We start from the raw sequence: 15,965 nt of genomic DNA, 5'->3' as shown, positions 1-15,965 counted from the left end.
ATTAGCCGCTAATCACACCGGCTTTTTTCACTGGTGGTTTATGTTTATGAGAGGAGAAAAAGGAGCACAGCTCTTCGCTTCAGCAGGCAGTGAAATTCACCGAGTTGGATGTGTCGCTGGTGGGCGGGACATTTTTTGATCCTGCGGTACGTTCCGTCCTGCAGATGCGTCCGGTGCCGCAGAAGACGCATTCGGAGCAGAATAAGGCTATTGTAAGGCATGAAAAAGAGCAAATACATTTTAAACTTTAAAAAAATGGAGGTATGTGGTCTAGTAAGGCATTAACAAACTCAACAAAAAAAAAATAATTATGCCTAAAAACAGAGGAAAGGCTGTAGTAAGGCAATAAAAAAGAGCAAAACATTTTCAAACTTAAAAAAAAGGAGGTAAGGCTATAGTAAGGCATTAACAACCGCGAAAAACGAAAAAATAATTTGCTCAGTAATGGTTGGGTGTAGAAATGTAACAAATAACTTTATTTCTTTTAAAACGTACTTAAGTAAAAATAAAATTACTGATTTAGAAATATAAGTACTTATAAAAGCAACAGTAATGTGAGTCTATTACTTTCACCTCTGTTCTTGTAACACATGGTGGGCTAACCAACAGGCTCACATTTTAGCAGCGCTTCCAAAATCAGTATCATTTTACAAGTGTAAATATTGGTCACTGACGGTAATGGTAGACCCCTTGACTTCTACACTCTATACTCTTTTCCCTCGGGCCTCTTCTCAGTCCTCGCGTAATCCTCACATTTTACATTAGCCAATCTCCTCGGCTGCTTCCTGTCTCTCCTTGAGCTCCAGCAGTCTCTGATATGACCCAGTCATCTTCCAGACATCACAATTTCCCCACGTTGAAAATCCCCCTCTTTTTATTCTCTTGACACGAGATTATTAATCGTCTCATTAACTGATCCACTGTCACTGGATTGTTGAGCATCACTGACGATACAGCCCCAAACCCCCTCCCTCGAGCAGTGGTTTCCAGACCTTTTCTGCTCAAGATCCAAAGCAGAAGTTATGATCCAATGTGGGTTTGTTACATTAAATACTCTGGGGTCAAAATGTACCCTGAGGTAAAAGAGAGTCAATGGAAAAATGGAATGCACTAAAGTCTAACGGCAAACATTTTGGAGAGCTATGGTTAAAAAACATGAGGTCAATCACAGAAGCAACATCAAAGGCACAGACCGAAAAAAAAAAAAAAAAAACTAAGAGGAAATGCATCTCTGATTATTTTCCATTTGATATTTATTGAAACAAAGTAGAGCATTTACCCAATTTGTAAAATGTATCAAAATATCAGCTATAACAATTTCCTAGAGCTTATAAATACACACATTTGAATGGATGGAAACAGTTTGTCAGCTGAGAATCACAGGGGTAGTGAGTAGGTAACTTGAGTGGTATGGTAAATTTGCATTTAAATCTGAACAGCTGTGACGAATGTGTTAAAAAAAAAAAAAAAAAAAAAACTGAGCATGAGTGACAAGACTTGACTCGTCTCTAAACAATAAGGTGCATTTCCCTTTTACAAAAACAGTGAAGCAACCACAAAAAGGATAATCTTTAGGAAGGTGACCTTTATATTTGGGGGCATTTGAGTTGCTGCCAATTATTTTTTTAAGCCTAAAACAAGGATCTGCTTTGAGAAAAAAAAACCAAAAAAACAATAATTACACTTTACTGATTGGTTGGATAGACATACTATATACACTGAGCGCAGAATATTTCACCACTGTAACCACAACATTGCCCATATATATTAGAACCGTGTTAAGTATTGTAGAATATTGCTAAATGGATAATTTGAGTTAATATGGAAAAATGAAGGTTATATTATGATATAGTGATAACAGCTGAAAGACAGGGTAAGCCTCTGTATCAAAGTGCATCATGGCAGAGGGGGCTTGTTGCAGCACCTGGAGAAACTCTAAGGCTTCATGGACAGCTTAATAAATGACCCAATACCCACCGAAAAACCCTTTTCCTCTACGTTATCCAAGGAAGCACACAAACCGTCAGTGTTCTTTGTTGCTCATGGGAAAAACGTCTGAAAAGATTCAAAAGCTGTTTTTGGGACTCGGGCCATAAGAAAAATCCACCACACACTACAGTACACATGCTTTCTCTTCTTAACCCTGCCATTCACAAACGAAGCAGAACCTCTTAGTCGACAATGCAACAACAATCAAACCTTACGCTTTACCCAAGGAGACGATACAGTTTAGCAATCAGTACGACCCGTCTGGTGAGAACCAGTCCTTCGGGCTTAAGGTGAAGGTGAAGCTGAGGTGGAGGAACATTTCTGCTGCTTTTAAAAAAAACAAACCCGAAGTGTTTCGAAATCGGCTGGTGATGAATAAAACAGAACAATCTCAAAAATAAATAATTAACAATACTCTCAGTTTCTGAAAACATAAGATTATGACAGAAAAACAGTTTGTCCTTTTGCAATGGCATAGTTGTTAACTCTATAAATATAATTTATATAGTTTCTTCCATTCTCTCTCTGTGTTCCACTCCTTTGTTCTTCGGCTCCTGACAGCACACAGACTATCACCCACTGCAAGCAAACACCCAAAGGCAGCTCCTCTTCTTCACTTGCAGACAAATTGGTCTACAATCTTGGTGCAGCGCTTGCACTTCACGTAGCAGCACCAGTGGAACTTGCAGTGACATCGCTCCACGATCTGGGCCTTGTACTGGTCGTAGCCTCTGCCGCAGCACATCAGCTCACAGCCATCCATGCCCTCCGAGGTCTTGTTGCAAAGACGACCCACCGTGCCCAGGGAGCCCGTGCTTTGGTTCTTCAGGCAGTAGTCCGGGCTGCTCTCGATGTACACCAGGTCGTGGCTGGTGGGGGCGTTGTACCTGCTGTGCATCTGCACCAGTTTCCCACGCGTATTGAGTTTCATGGCGGCGGCACTGTCGTACTTTTCCTTCAGCGCGTCGCCCACTTTGCGAAAGTCGGCCAGCTGAAGCCAGCAGGTCTTTAGGCTGCAAGAACCAGACACTCCGTGACACTTGCAGGACACGTGGGCGAGGTCCGACACAGTCTGAAAGACAAATAAAACAAATCAACCTTAGTCTGACGATTCTCTTGGTTTCAGTAATGAAGCCGTCAAAAACCAACAGGATTGTCCCTGACCTTGTGTGTGAAACTGATTCACTGACATCCAAACTTCTCTCAATCTTTTGTACCACAACTACATTTATAGCCTGTGGTTGACAAATGTTTTTTGTCCATACATGGCAACATTGCTATTGTTATTTTAAAGGCACACCGTGGACTTTTTGACCTAAAAAGTTGACCCAGTTATTTTAAATGATTCCTCAGGCCATTATACAGTGCTTGACAGTATCAATGCTCCGAGCGGGGGCTTCCCTCTTGAAATACTGACTATGTAAGTTTGGAGAGACGGACCGTCAACAGTCCATTACAGCCAAAAGAGCACAATATGGTAGTTTTGTGTTGGGTTAATGGTGCACTAATTGCCGCGAAAGTTCAGTTAAACGTGGATTCTTTAATAAGGGAAGTCGGCAAGTCATATCCGTAACTTCGAGATAAGGATTGGCTCTCAGGGCATCCCAGCCACTAGGGGGCGCTTGACGTGAAAGTTACCGGTCTAGCGCCCCTAGTGGCCAAACGTTACACAGTGTGCCTTTAAGTTTGAGAGAGTTTGATTAAAAATGTAAATTTAATACTTAAATCACTTGCCTTGACACCAAGGGTTGGGGTCAATTACATTTTTAAACTACAATTATGCTTTCAATTATCCATGTTCAATTACAAATCAATTACGATTGCAGTGGCCGACATTTTTTCCAATTACAATTTAATTACAATTATTTTCTATCCCCTGAAAGATCATTACGCTTAATAACAATTAATCACAAACACTGAGTCTCAATAATCCCGTAAAAAGTATCCTTCCTCTTGCGTTAGCTTTCTGTTAGCATCTCTTATGATAACTGGTTGGCTTTGACCCATGTCTTAAATCAGCTGTAAAATACACTAAAAACAATTATCTATCATCTAATTTGTTTCTCATTTAAGGAATATGTAAATACATATGGTTTCAAGTCTCAAGTATAATTGACAGATCTTATAAAATTTTGTTGCCAATTACAATTACAATTACAAAGTACATTTTCTGCATTCAATAACAATAGCAACTGATTTTTTTCAAATAAAATTACATTTATAATTATGCAATAATTGTAATTATCAATTACATGATAACAATTAAAATTGACCCCAACCCTGCTTAAAACTAAGGGTGTGCCGATCCGATATTGACACTGATATCTGATAACTGATATCAGATACTGGTCTTGGTGTGTGTGTGTGTGTGTGTGCGCGTGTGTGTGTGTGGCGTTGGTTTCTTACCCTTCTTCCCGCCTCATTGTTGTGTAAGTTCATCATCAGCCGTGCACTCTCATAGGTGCCTTTGGGGAAGCTCTTCTCCCTCTCTCGGGCATCAACAAACTCTTTGGAGAACCTGTAGCCGTAGTTGAGGTTGTCCCCGCAGCCCCCCCACAGCCAGTCTCGTGGCAGATCTTTGGGGCGAGCAGCACGACTGCAGCCGCAGCTGGAGAGCTCTCCCTCTCTGCAGGCGCGACTCACTGCGTTCACCACCCCGGCTGCACTAATGGCGTAAGTGAAGGCCGTTTCTCGACTTCCTGCATGGAGATGTGCAAATGCAAACATTAGGTGACATCAGATTGAAAAAACACATTTTGTGAGTCTTCTGTGCGTGTATGGGGTCACTTTCCTCACATTTTGAAAAAAATGTAAAACAGCATGTTCTATATCTATGTTAAAAAGGTGTAAATATTAAAAATAAATGTAAATGTTAAATTTATATCTAAATCTAAATCGGTCATAACTGTGAAGCTAAATATTTAGAAACAATGCAAAGTGGGCAGGCCAGCGGTGCAGATGCAAAAGTCCTTGGAGGGTAGGGTGTGTAGTGTGGGCGGGGCCTGACCAGCCCACTTAGCATAATTTCTAAACATTTAGCTTTACACTTGGCGACCCATTGCACATTTAGATTTAACATTTAAATTTACAATTAGGATTTGGTTTTCACTTAGATTTTGCTTTTAGATTTACATTTAACATTTAAATTTATATTTAACATTTAAATTTACAATTAGGATTTAGATTTCACATTTAGATTTAACATTCAGGTTTGTTTTTCATATTTACACATTTTCAATAATGATATAGAACATGCTATTTTACATGAATGTGTCTGAAATAAAAGAAAAAAACTTGTGAAAAATGTGAGGAAAGTGACCTAAATGTTCAAAATACGTCAGCTATGAAACAGTGACCAAGTTTTTACATTTGGCACCCCATATGCCTATTCGCCGTTACATGCACCGTCAAAACACAATTTGCAATTCATAAAGGATATCTGAGCACTTCTCATCATTAACATGTGAACAGTGTGACATGGGCTATCATCATCATCATCGTTGGGTATCAGCCAATGAGAAAAGGCCGCCCTCTAGTGACGGACATCCTTTAAAACACGCAGCTGCAATTTCAGCCAAAAATTGAAAGTGACAGCAGCTTTTTCACTCTATATGTCATGACTGAGTGATTGCAGAAGCTGCATTCATTGACCCCCACTGAGTCGACCCTCCACTCTTCCTCTGTAACAACATCAGTTTAGGAGCCTTGCAGTGGAGTCATCCTTCTGTGAAAGCCACAGACACGAAACGGACAGCCAGATGACGAGATAACAGAGTCCTCATACTGTGAGGTTGTACTCTGACACTGAAGACAGGAGCTTTCGGAAGATAAATATGCATAGCCTATATACCTGAAGGGCCAAATCTTTAGAGAGCATGCTGTAATGACAATAACAGATGTACTATGAGAGCATGATGAGGGGAGGCACAAAGGGTAAGAGGGTGGTGGGTGAAAAAATTATGGAAAATGATATTTAGGGGGAGAATTATTACAACAAAAGCCACGAGGACACAAAGCAGAGAAAGAAAGTAAATGGCTAAAGGAAATGATGGGGGAAAAACATCCAGGGAGGAAACTGGAGCAGGGACAGTAATTATCAGAGGTTATGAGGACTGTTGGTTTAGTATGACTGCACTGAAACCTTTGGATTTTTGCTGAAAAGCAGAGAAAACAAGTTTTCTGCCACACAGCTGACCCTGCTTTTTTATACCACATCATGAAGCTGCTAAACCAGCAGAGTCTCAACTCAGCTTCACAAGCAGCCCTCGGGCCTGTTTCTAAATCAGTAGCAAGGCGAGAAACACAATGAAAAAAAGATACGGTTCATTTGAAAAGACCCAGATTGAACACAGGAAGAAGATGAGGATCATGGCTAGGCAGGCAGATCTCACCCGTGGGGGATGCAACACCCGCACTTTCATAAAAACAAAAATTCATCCCCCCTCACTTTTTACAGAGGGATTCATTGTTGAAAACATATTGGTCCAGTTAGATTGATTGAATGGTGATTGGGCCAATCACAGCCAGCCATTTCACAAAGCCGCTGAAGTTAAACAAAGCGTTAACATTGATTAATAAAGTGTAAGTAAAGTGACAAAAAATGAGAAACAGGTGGCAAAAATGATCCAAAAGTCGCAAAAACATGGCAAGAACAGACTAAAATATCCAAAAGCAGTCAGGAGTGGCAAAAGAATTGACAAAAAAAAAAGGAAACGGGTGGTGTGTAATGGTAAAAGGTAGTATAAATTAGCAAAATGTGGCAAACAATAGGGAAAAAGGGGTATTTACATTTTTTTTTGGAAATTGACAAAAATAGGACAAAAGTTTCAAAAAAAAAAAAAAAAAACTTGAAAAAAATTGACAAAAAATAGCTAAAATTTGAAAAAACTAAAAAAAAGTGTAAAATTTTGGGGAAAAGGGGCAAAAATGTGACAAAGGAAATTGTAAAATGGCCAAAGAAAAAGGTAAAAGGGGTTAAAGAGTTTTCCTCTTTTAAGGTTTTCTGGGGGAATAATAAGCCATAAAGAGCTACATGTTGAGTATATTAATTTAATAAACTAAAGTGAGATTTCCTCACTTTTAAAATTGCTGCTTCACCCCTGCAGCTAGATGTTGAGATTTTCAGATAAAAACACTATCAACAGATCTAATGTCTAATTATATATAATATATTATATATTATAACATATATAATATCCCACATCCCTAATTGTTAAAGCATTAAAACAAAAATGACAACCTCATTGAAATCCCTCCATCTAGATTGTTTTCATCCATCTGCAATGATTCTAAGGCACATCACCCAAACATTGAATATTACATTAAAGTTATTAACCAACAAGAAAAACAACATTTGTGGTTCCAAGAAATGGATTATTTCCTAGTTTTTCCAAAAGTTCGACTTTATCCTAAGAAAACGTCCCTTACAAAGAGCGTAACGGTGCCTTCTGTTGATGATCCAGGGTAAGAGGAAACATATTTCATAGAAGACAAATTGCTGTTGAGTGTATTAAATGTTTTCCAAAGATCTTAGTGCCACAAATAAAAATGCATGCAGCTCTAGCTCCATGTACTGGATCAACTTTGTGGCTCAATATCTCAACACCAAGACACTTTTCAACAATCTGTCTGGAAGAGAAATATATATTTTCCACTCTTTCCAAAATCTGGACAAGCTGATCTTCTTGTAACCCGACTACTGACTGGTACAGAAAATACAAAACACAGCGGTCATCAAATCTACATTAAACATCAACTCTTCTATTGTAAAACCATGCAGTAATTTGTCTTTGGTAATTGAATAAGTTCTTTATTAAACCAAAAGAAAAAAAAAGTATAATGGCGTATAAATGAAGAAACCGCACATTGGGATTAACTTCAGGGCAGGATTGTAGGGTCCCTAAACTCTCTATGGGTTCACTGTATTCTCCAGACTTTCTGCTAACCCTCTGTTTGGTGATGGGAGCTGTTTTCAAAAGCCAAAGCCAAATATGATTAATTCTACAACTATTCCCACCACACAGCTGCTGAGAATCAGCAACTTACATTACACATAATTTGGTAAATACACACAAGATGTGCGTTTTCTTTGGTTTAGACCCTCTTGAATGTAACCACTTACCTATCTGCATTACCCGTCCAAACACAGAGGAGTTGTCCACCGTGCTGCAGTTCCAGCGTCGATGTCTGAACTGGTACTGGCACTCTCTGATGCCGGTCTTGGCACCTTCACCTATGTACTGCATGTGGTCCTGGTAGAGCTGGCACAGCTTCTTCTGGCCCTGCGAGAGGCCCACCAGCTGACTGCACAAAGGCTGGGCCCCGATGATGTAGGCCTCAGGGATCAGTAGAGGATTCATGGCCAGGGACCTACATGAGGGGGACAAACAATGCAGGGTTTTTCACCTAAACCAGTCCAAGTTCAGTCAAGTCCAAAATGTACTTGTTTTTGATCGATTTCCAATAAATTCTAATTATTAACAGTGGAAAGAATTGAGCAATGCAAACAGTTTTTTTCTCATGAACTTGGACCATTATATCTGTGTCATTTCAATTGTAGAAAAGAAGTGACAATGTTAAAACCAAAAGATCTTTTTTAAAAGCACTGTTTTTTTTACGAGTGAATTAAGATGAAAGGGAAATTACTTCAAAAAGGGGGATTAGACAAAGAGGGGCAGCAGGAAATGAAGCCAGTTGGGAACATACATTAGTTTCATTAGTATTTACTGCTTAGGAACTTAACATGTGACTTCTTAAGCAAAGGAACCTTGTTTATACTTCAGTTTGCATCATGCAAGCTGTAAGAGGTCGAGAATATGCCTTAAAAAATGACTATTTTATTTTGAAGGCTTTCAAAGGTAAAGGTGTAAAAATGTAACAAAATGTCTCTTATTTGATTGTATACAAAGCCTTCAGGTTGCTTTTTAGTCCAAAGAATGCCCACATTCCCAGTGTGAAATGTCCAATTTACAGAGGAGCTGACATCAAACCTTAACAATTATTAATTGTATTTAAAATTACTTTTAAACTATATACAGTATTTGTAATCATCAAACCAAGTCAATCAACGTGATAAAACAGTGAATTCATTATATTAATGGTGAGGTGAAGGTGGGCACATGTCCATGCATCCATACACACTGAGATTTCCCCCCCCAAAAAAGAATTACCATTTAAAAATTCCAGTGTCCAAACTGCTATATTACATTTAAAAGGTTGGATGTCCCGTTGTGAATTTTAAACTAAAAAACACAGATTTAGTGAAGGTGTCATCCTACAGCTCTGCAGATAACCTGATAGAGACCTACTGTTTACAACCGGGTGTGGTGAAGCAGCACCTTTTATGGCGCTCACTTCCAATTCAGGGGTCGTGTTGCCAGATTGGGAGTTTCCTGTCCTTTGATGAATCCATAAAACCAACACAGCTAAAAGGTAATTTAGTCTGGTCACTAAAACTGTTTAAAACACATTATTACCTCCGCCAAGGAGGTAATAGTTTCACTGGCGTTTATTTATTTGTTTGTTTGACTGTTAGCAGAATTACTTCAATGGGTACTTAAACCAATCTTGGATATAGTATTGATACAGCTAAATGTTAATAATTACCCCCCCCACCCCCGCCAAAAAAATAATAAAACAAATAATTGAAAGTCTGCAATAATGCCTCCAAAGCATCATGCTTAGGTTGATCACATTACAAATATGACCCTAGTATTGAAGTATCTAAGCTTAGAGTAGAAGAAAAATGCATCAGCTTTACAGGGAATCTTCACCCTTTATCAAGCAAGGAAAACATTCTGTGCATTTTGTATACTATATTCTTATAGTATATACGTAGCCTATAGTTGCTTTGTGTTTTTTCTTAGTTTAATTGTTTTAAATTAAAGAATTCAACACATATAACATGACAAACCATAGCTTCCATATTGTGTGTATTTCATGAATTCAACCTTTAATTTGCATCTTGCTGAGGGACAAAAAAACTCCATCATAACTTCCACTCCATAATATATATATATATATATATATATATACACACACACATATGTATAAATATTAGATAAAATAATAGTGTATGCCTCATTGATCAATGAATGGAACGTCATTTACTGCAGAAAGAAAGGAAAAAAGGTCAAAATTGCTACTTGAAAGTGTGTTTCCATCGCCACCCTAAACACTCATTGACATTTGACATTTTCACGCATTGCGGAATGTGGAGTCCTGTAAACTGTTGTTTTTTTTTTTTTTTTTTTTTTTACATAATTCTTACGGTGATTTGTTGTGTTCGTTTGCCAGACAAGGGGGACATTGATTCACTTAGTACCGTTTTTGTTCTAGTTTGTTCCCTGTGATATCAGAATGATACATTTAAGTAATTTACAGTTCATACTAAGTAAAAAAAAAAAAAAAAAAAAAAAAAAACATGATAGTGAAATAATCATGTATAGAGATGGAGGTATAGCTACAGGAACAAATCCAGCTAAAATGGAGAAGCAAAGAACGCTCGCCTGAGCATCTGGTTCCAAGCCACAGGACAATTAGAGCAGCCCATCCCTGAGCCCCCAGAGAGGGGGAATTAGCCCCCAGTGTAACCTGATCGACTGGGGAAACTCAACAATGAGAGAACAAGCTGAATACAGGGAAAACACGTACACACACAAGAGCTGAAAAAGTAAATAAATCATCCATGCACACACACACACACACACACACACCTTCAGGTTGCAGCAGGCCCACTAATCTAACACTGCAATGTATTCACACCTGTGGTTCCTTTTAAAGAGGAAACTGTTCCACTCATAGCTTTTTTGCTTTTCAAAGAGCCTGTGACCATGTGTCAGACTTCAGCTGTGACGCCATCAAAGCTCATACCCTTTACATCTAAAACATCCTCAATGCACAATCACTATCTGACTTCATTTACACATTAACTCCACATCAAGGGTAAAGACACAAGTAGTATGACTATGAACTACTCTCTTCACTTCAACAACCTTCCTCCTTATTAAAAATGATCTGTGTGTGAACACAAATATACTTCTTTCTGCTAATAGCAGCAGGCAATGTGTGTACACACGCGCAAAAACACACATCCAGACACCCACCCGTAAGCCACAGTATGTCATGTTTTCTATATTATTAATAGATTTGGTTTGGCAATATTAGAATAAAGAAAAAAAAGGGATGAAATGGTTCTTCCAGGAAAGCTATAGTGCTCCAGTCAGCATGTCGTATTGCTTCATATATGGTGCAGTTTGATGTGAGAAGGATTATACTATACAACCACTGACACACAAGCCTCTGAAATACAGCAAACAAATGTTTTCTTTTAATAAATCGTATAGTTTGTTTCTTGGATTTAATACACTGAAGGGATAAACTAATGATTTCTATTCTAAAGGCTGACAATCTCACTTTATCCCTTCAACATGAACACATCAAAACACAGACATAGGGCATATGAAGAGAAAATGAATGCATACCACCATGAGTTGGCCTCCACCACCACCTGCATGAGTAGCGTGAGGACTGTGAGGGCAAAGACACAGTGTCTGGAGTCCAACACGCTGCCAAGGGGCCAGCTAGCTGGCCGACACACGCAGCCCAGGCCCAGGTTCATGCTGCCACTGATCTGAAAAAGCACAGAACACAGGGGATGTCAGTCTGTCAGCAGCCTGTTGTTCACACCCTTTTTCTTTTTCTTTCTTTCTTTTTTTTTTTTTTTTTTTTTACCCCTCTTGGATGAAACAAAACAGAGATATTACAAAATGTGCTACTGAAATTTAACTCCGTTCCTTCCAGGACACCTGCACAAACTAGAAAACAGCTCATGTGCATGTCCACTAACAGATCAATGGACATCAACTTTAAAGTAAGGCTGGGCGATATAGACCAAAACTAATATCTCAATATTTTTTTCTCAAAAAGGCAATATACAATAGAAATATTTATATTTTTAATTCAAATAAAGTCAGACCAGAAAGACAATTCTGGGTTAAATTTGCTGATAAAAAAATGCCACACAGGCACATTTATTAACAAACAGCTACACAATATGTGCCACTTTTGACTTTTTTTTCCTATAGGGGACAGCATGTGTGAGTGAGTTCTGAAGAAGGTCTGGGTTAGGACGCACTCAGCAATCCATCAAACTGTGCTTTTTATGCTGTTCTGAGGAATAGCAAAAACAGCAACTCCTAAAATGAGTATTTTATTACAAACTAAGCTATGAAATGAAAATATATCATTATATATAGGCGACATTGTCATTTTATATATTGCCAAAATAGAAAATTTTATATATCTAGAATATCGATATATTGCCCAGCCCTATTTGAAAGTAGGATTATGTAAACATGAAATCTGCTCATAAAATACTGACAAACATCACTCAAAATATAGTCACACGCCACCTAGATAATTAGAGGCCTTGTTTTCTATTTTAAAACATAATGAAAATGTAAAATAATGTGTCTGTATATATATATATATATATATATATATATATATATATACGATAAGGTTTCATTTATTCATTTATTCACACAAGTTTTTTTTGGGAATTTTTTTTTTTTATCTCCTGACATGTTTAGACTGTCAACTGCCAGTCTTCCTCAGAGGTGATTGCTTCTGATGTATCTCTTTGAGAAAAATGTTCTGGAAAAAAAAACTTTAAAACCTTAACATATATTTTAAAAAATAACACAAAACGAACTTATTTTTCATTTTTATTTTCTACAATTTTTAAACAGACAAATTCACTATAAATAGCAATGGTTTAGTGTAGATAGCTGTGTAGGATGTTGGCAAAGGCTGAAATTGGACAATTCATTGATAAAGTTTAACAGAAAAAGTTAGGTATGTCCTTCTAAACCTTAATAAGAAGTTAAATATGATTTGTAGTAATAGGATCATGTTTGGGTTATTTACTTTAAATATTGACTTAATGGTTTATTTTCTGGTCAGACTGACCCATGGCCAGGTTTAGAGAAATGGCGCAAATAGCAAAAAGTGCATAACCTTTGGTCTAATGTTATATATTTGTGTAGTTTTACATGCCACTGAAGCAGAAAATGGCCTAAAAGTTGCGCCGTTAACAGTGCGCGTCGGTGCGCGGTGCCAGCTTCCAGTTTGGGGTCGTGTGTGTGAAATCTGCTTCAATTTGTCACGCTGCGTGATTTTGCAGAGTTCCAGGGTTGAGTCGTGCAGAGCTCGGTCTGAATAAAACTCATTAAAGACGAGGCCAAGTTCACCGTCTCACGCCGCAGCAGCAGCACGCAAACAAACCCTGACATGTGCCTTCAGTTTGCAGCTTTGTTCGTGGTTTACTGCAGTCATGCAGGCCTTATCAAAGTCAAATGCAGGCCTTATTTAAGTAAAATAGCGCGAAGGAAGCCAATTATCAGAGCAGCACAGCTCAGCATCGGCACATTTATTTAAAATGAATAATAATCAGTAGAAAATTGGATTTAGTGACCACATTTTAACTTGGTTTCGCTATTGGCGGGGGCGCATTTATCAAATAGTCACGGCTAAATTAGTTTTAAAATCAATGCAATCTGTTTTTTTTTTATTGTTATTCTTTTTTTTTTTATTTTTTTTTTTTAAAATCAAATCCTATTTTGATTACAATATTATCTTCTAAATCTTCGTCCAAGGTCAATGTTTACCCGAGTGTTTCCAAGTCGAACAGTATTCTCTATTTGGCACCGTGCGTATAAGCTGCGTAAATCCTGCGCGCCGTGACCCTGAGAAACGATTTGACCCGAGAAAAGCATTCAGGATGACTGATGACTGGTCTGCAGAAGATTGTCAGAGAAGTGTGGCATCGAAGCTTACAAACTTCAGGAGAAGGAAAAATTGAAGTCATATACTGGGGAAATAAAAAAGGCGCAGCTCCGTTTGATGGTTATTGATCAGACTTTTACAGAGCGCAACATGTTTATAGAGCCAGCCATAGATGATGTAGTTTGTGTAATGTCCCTCCTGAGTCCTTTGTAGATTTTCACAATTTAATGCTTTTAAATTTAAAATTGTGACTTGTTTGTGGTGATTTTTTTTTTTTTTTTATTTTTTTTTTTTGGCAGGACTGTGACTTTGCTTTTATCTCTCTGTGTGCCCTTCGGTCACCTTATCATACTGTAAAGATCTTTAAAAAAAATATTTACAATTTTTTTTTTTTTAAATGAATGATTTAACTATATAATATTATAATATTTAAAGTTCCAAACTAGTCCAGCATCCTGATCAATCAAACTTGAATTCATTTCTCCTACTTTGTACAATTTAGCAAAAAAAAAAAAAAAAAGACATTTATAAATATTCAATTTTCATTTCTAAATTAAACAGATACAGAATTTTAAAATAATATTTTTGGATATCCTTCAAGTTTGAGTCACATTTAGAAGAAAGTGCTAGGATTTATTTTTTAAATATATATTTGCTGGGGGGTAAAATCACTTCAATCTGTTAAAAATCTAAAGTGTATAAATGAGAAAAATATAAATGATGCAGATGATAAAGATCTTGGCGCTGGTCACTAACTTGCTTATTTCTCTTTGTCCTGGTGTTTACAAAAACCAGGAGAGGGAGCCAGGTACAAGGGTTTGATGAAGAGAAGCAACACAAAGGACAATGACCGGGTTTATATTACAATAGAGCTGGATGGAGGTTTGATTATGTCCAACCAATGAATTATTGGATCAGATCCTTCAAATACAAACTATTCTTGTAATGTTTATTTTTGCAGATGAGTGAGTGCATGCACATGTGGATTTATACGTTTTACGTGATGTACTTAATGCCCTTCATCTACCAGTGTGAAAGAATAAGTAAAACAATGGATATTCAGTTGAAAATGTACACTTTATATCAAGTGTGTGAATGTTTGCAGCAGTAGATCACTCACCAGAGAAGTTGTATCTAATCCACTCTTCTGATATGAAACAGTAATCCCAGAGCAGGCCAAGTGGGGTTTTTTTTTTTTTTAATTTTTTTTCTGTTCAGATGAATTGGAAAAAAAAAAGAAAGAAAATCTCGATTCCGGATCTGGTGGAAAGTGCTTGGTTTGGTTTCAGTGAAAGGCTGTAGCTCACAGATTTCAGGCTTCAGTGAAAGCGCTCCGTGCGCTCCACACTTGGATGGTCCGGTAGAAAAGCAGATGATGCGTAAAAAAAAAAAAAAAGTCTCAAGTCTGTGAGAAGAAGCTGAGATCTTTCACAAAGTGGAAAATACTCCAGATCAGCCCTGAACGAGGTGTATTTCTGAGGTTTGAAGTGTTGCCTTTAACATGAAATCCACGGTGCGCTTTACCTGCACAGCGATGCACACACACACACGCTCATCCTCGCCACAAACGCCTGGACAGTTTCCCTTCCATTATGTGAACACAACTTTTTTTCTTCTTCTTCTTTTTTTATTGGGACAATCCTTCGGCTCGTTTTAAAAGTTCCCACGTGAAAAAAGTAAATAAAGTCACCGGCCTGTCCAAAATGTGTAACAGTGGATATGCTCCAGACGCGCGCTCCAAAAACGTCTTTAACTTCGAGTGTGTGAGAGCGCACAGTGCTCTCCGTGTGTGTGTGTGTGTGTGCAGGAGTGTATCCCTCCTCTCTCACCTGCTGCACTCGCCTCCTCTCACAGACTAACACGCTGCACAATGGGTGCGCGACGCAAAAACCCGCACACGGCGCATGCGCCAATCAACTCGTTTCTAACTTCCCTTTTCCACCCTCCAGTCAGCAGCTTTGAACCAGCAGGAATTTCAACGTAAGTTAAAATGTGTGCGTGCTTGAGAGAGAAAGCGAAGGGCGGAACAGGCTGTAGCAAAACAAGCGTCTCTATTTCCCAAAATAAACTTATAAAGTACCCGAGGCTATTACCCTATCCATACCGGAGCAGAGGTAGACTTTTCACTGCAGCAGATCGAGTTACTGCTTAGTAAAGGCAAGCATGGTCCATCCACACCGTTGTGCTTA

The 15,965-nt window shown here is 38.2% G+C and overlaps 1 protein-coding gene across 1 annotated transcript; it reads right to left on the bottom strand.

Annotated features, from left to right (window-relative positions):
• Positions 1-1,235: 1,235 nt before the first annotated feature.
• On the bottom strand, positions 1,236-15,679 carry LOC114467190 (protein Wnt-5a-like). The gene is made up of 5 exons (XM_028453305.1): positions 14,897-15,679; positions 11,472-11,620; positions 8,111-8,358; positions 4,396-4,688; positions 1,236-3,061 (listed from the first exon to the last, which is right to left on the bottom strand). The coding sequence occupies exons 2-5, from the start codon at positions 11,606-11,608 to the stop codon at positions 2,603-2,605; spliced, it is 1,137 nt and encodes a 378-aa protein (XP_028309106.1). The 5' UTR covers positions 11,609-11,620; positions 14,897-15,679; the 3' UTR covers positions 1,236-2,602.
• Between the last annotated feature and the right edge of the window lie 286 nt (positions 15,680-15,965).

This window comes from Gouania willdenowi, chromosome 7 (genome assembly GCF_900634775.1).
Source record: "Gouania willdenowi chromosome 7, fGouWil2.1, whole genome shotgun sequence".
In the NCBI taxonomy this organism is placed as follows: Eukaryota; Metazoa; Chordata; class Actinopteri; order Blenniiformes; family Gobiesocidae; genus Gouania; species Gouania willdenowi.
The sequence above is the reverse complement of the archived record's forward strand: the minus strand, read 5'-3'. Positions and strand labels throughout refer to the sequence as shown.

Excerpts from the sequence above, each read along its gene's own strand:
- LOC114467190 (XM_028453305.1), bottom strand. The coding sequence starts at position 11,608 with ATGAACCTGGGCCTGGGCTGCGTGTGTCGGCCAGCTAGCTGGCCCCTT. Across the intron at positions 8,359-11,471 it reads GTGGAGGCCAACTCATGGTG|GTCCCTGGCCATGAATCCTC; the intron begins GTATGCATTCAT and ends CCCCTCATGTAG. Across the intron at positions 3,062-4,395 it reads ACAATGAGGCGGGAAGAAGG|ACTGTGTCGGACCTCGCCCA; the intron begins GTAAGAAACCAA and ends TTTGTCTTTCAG.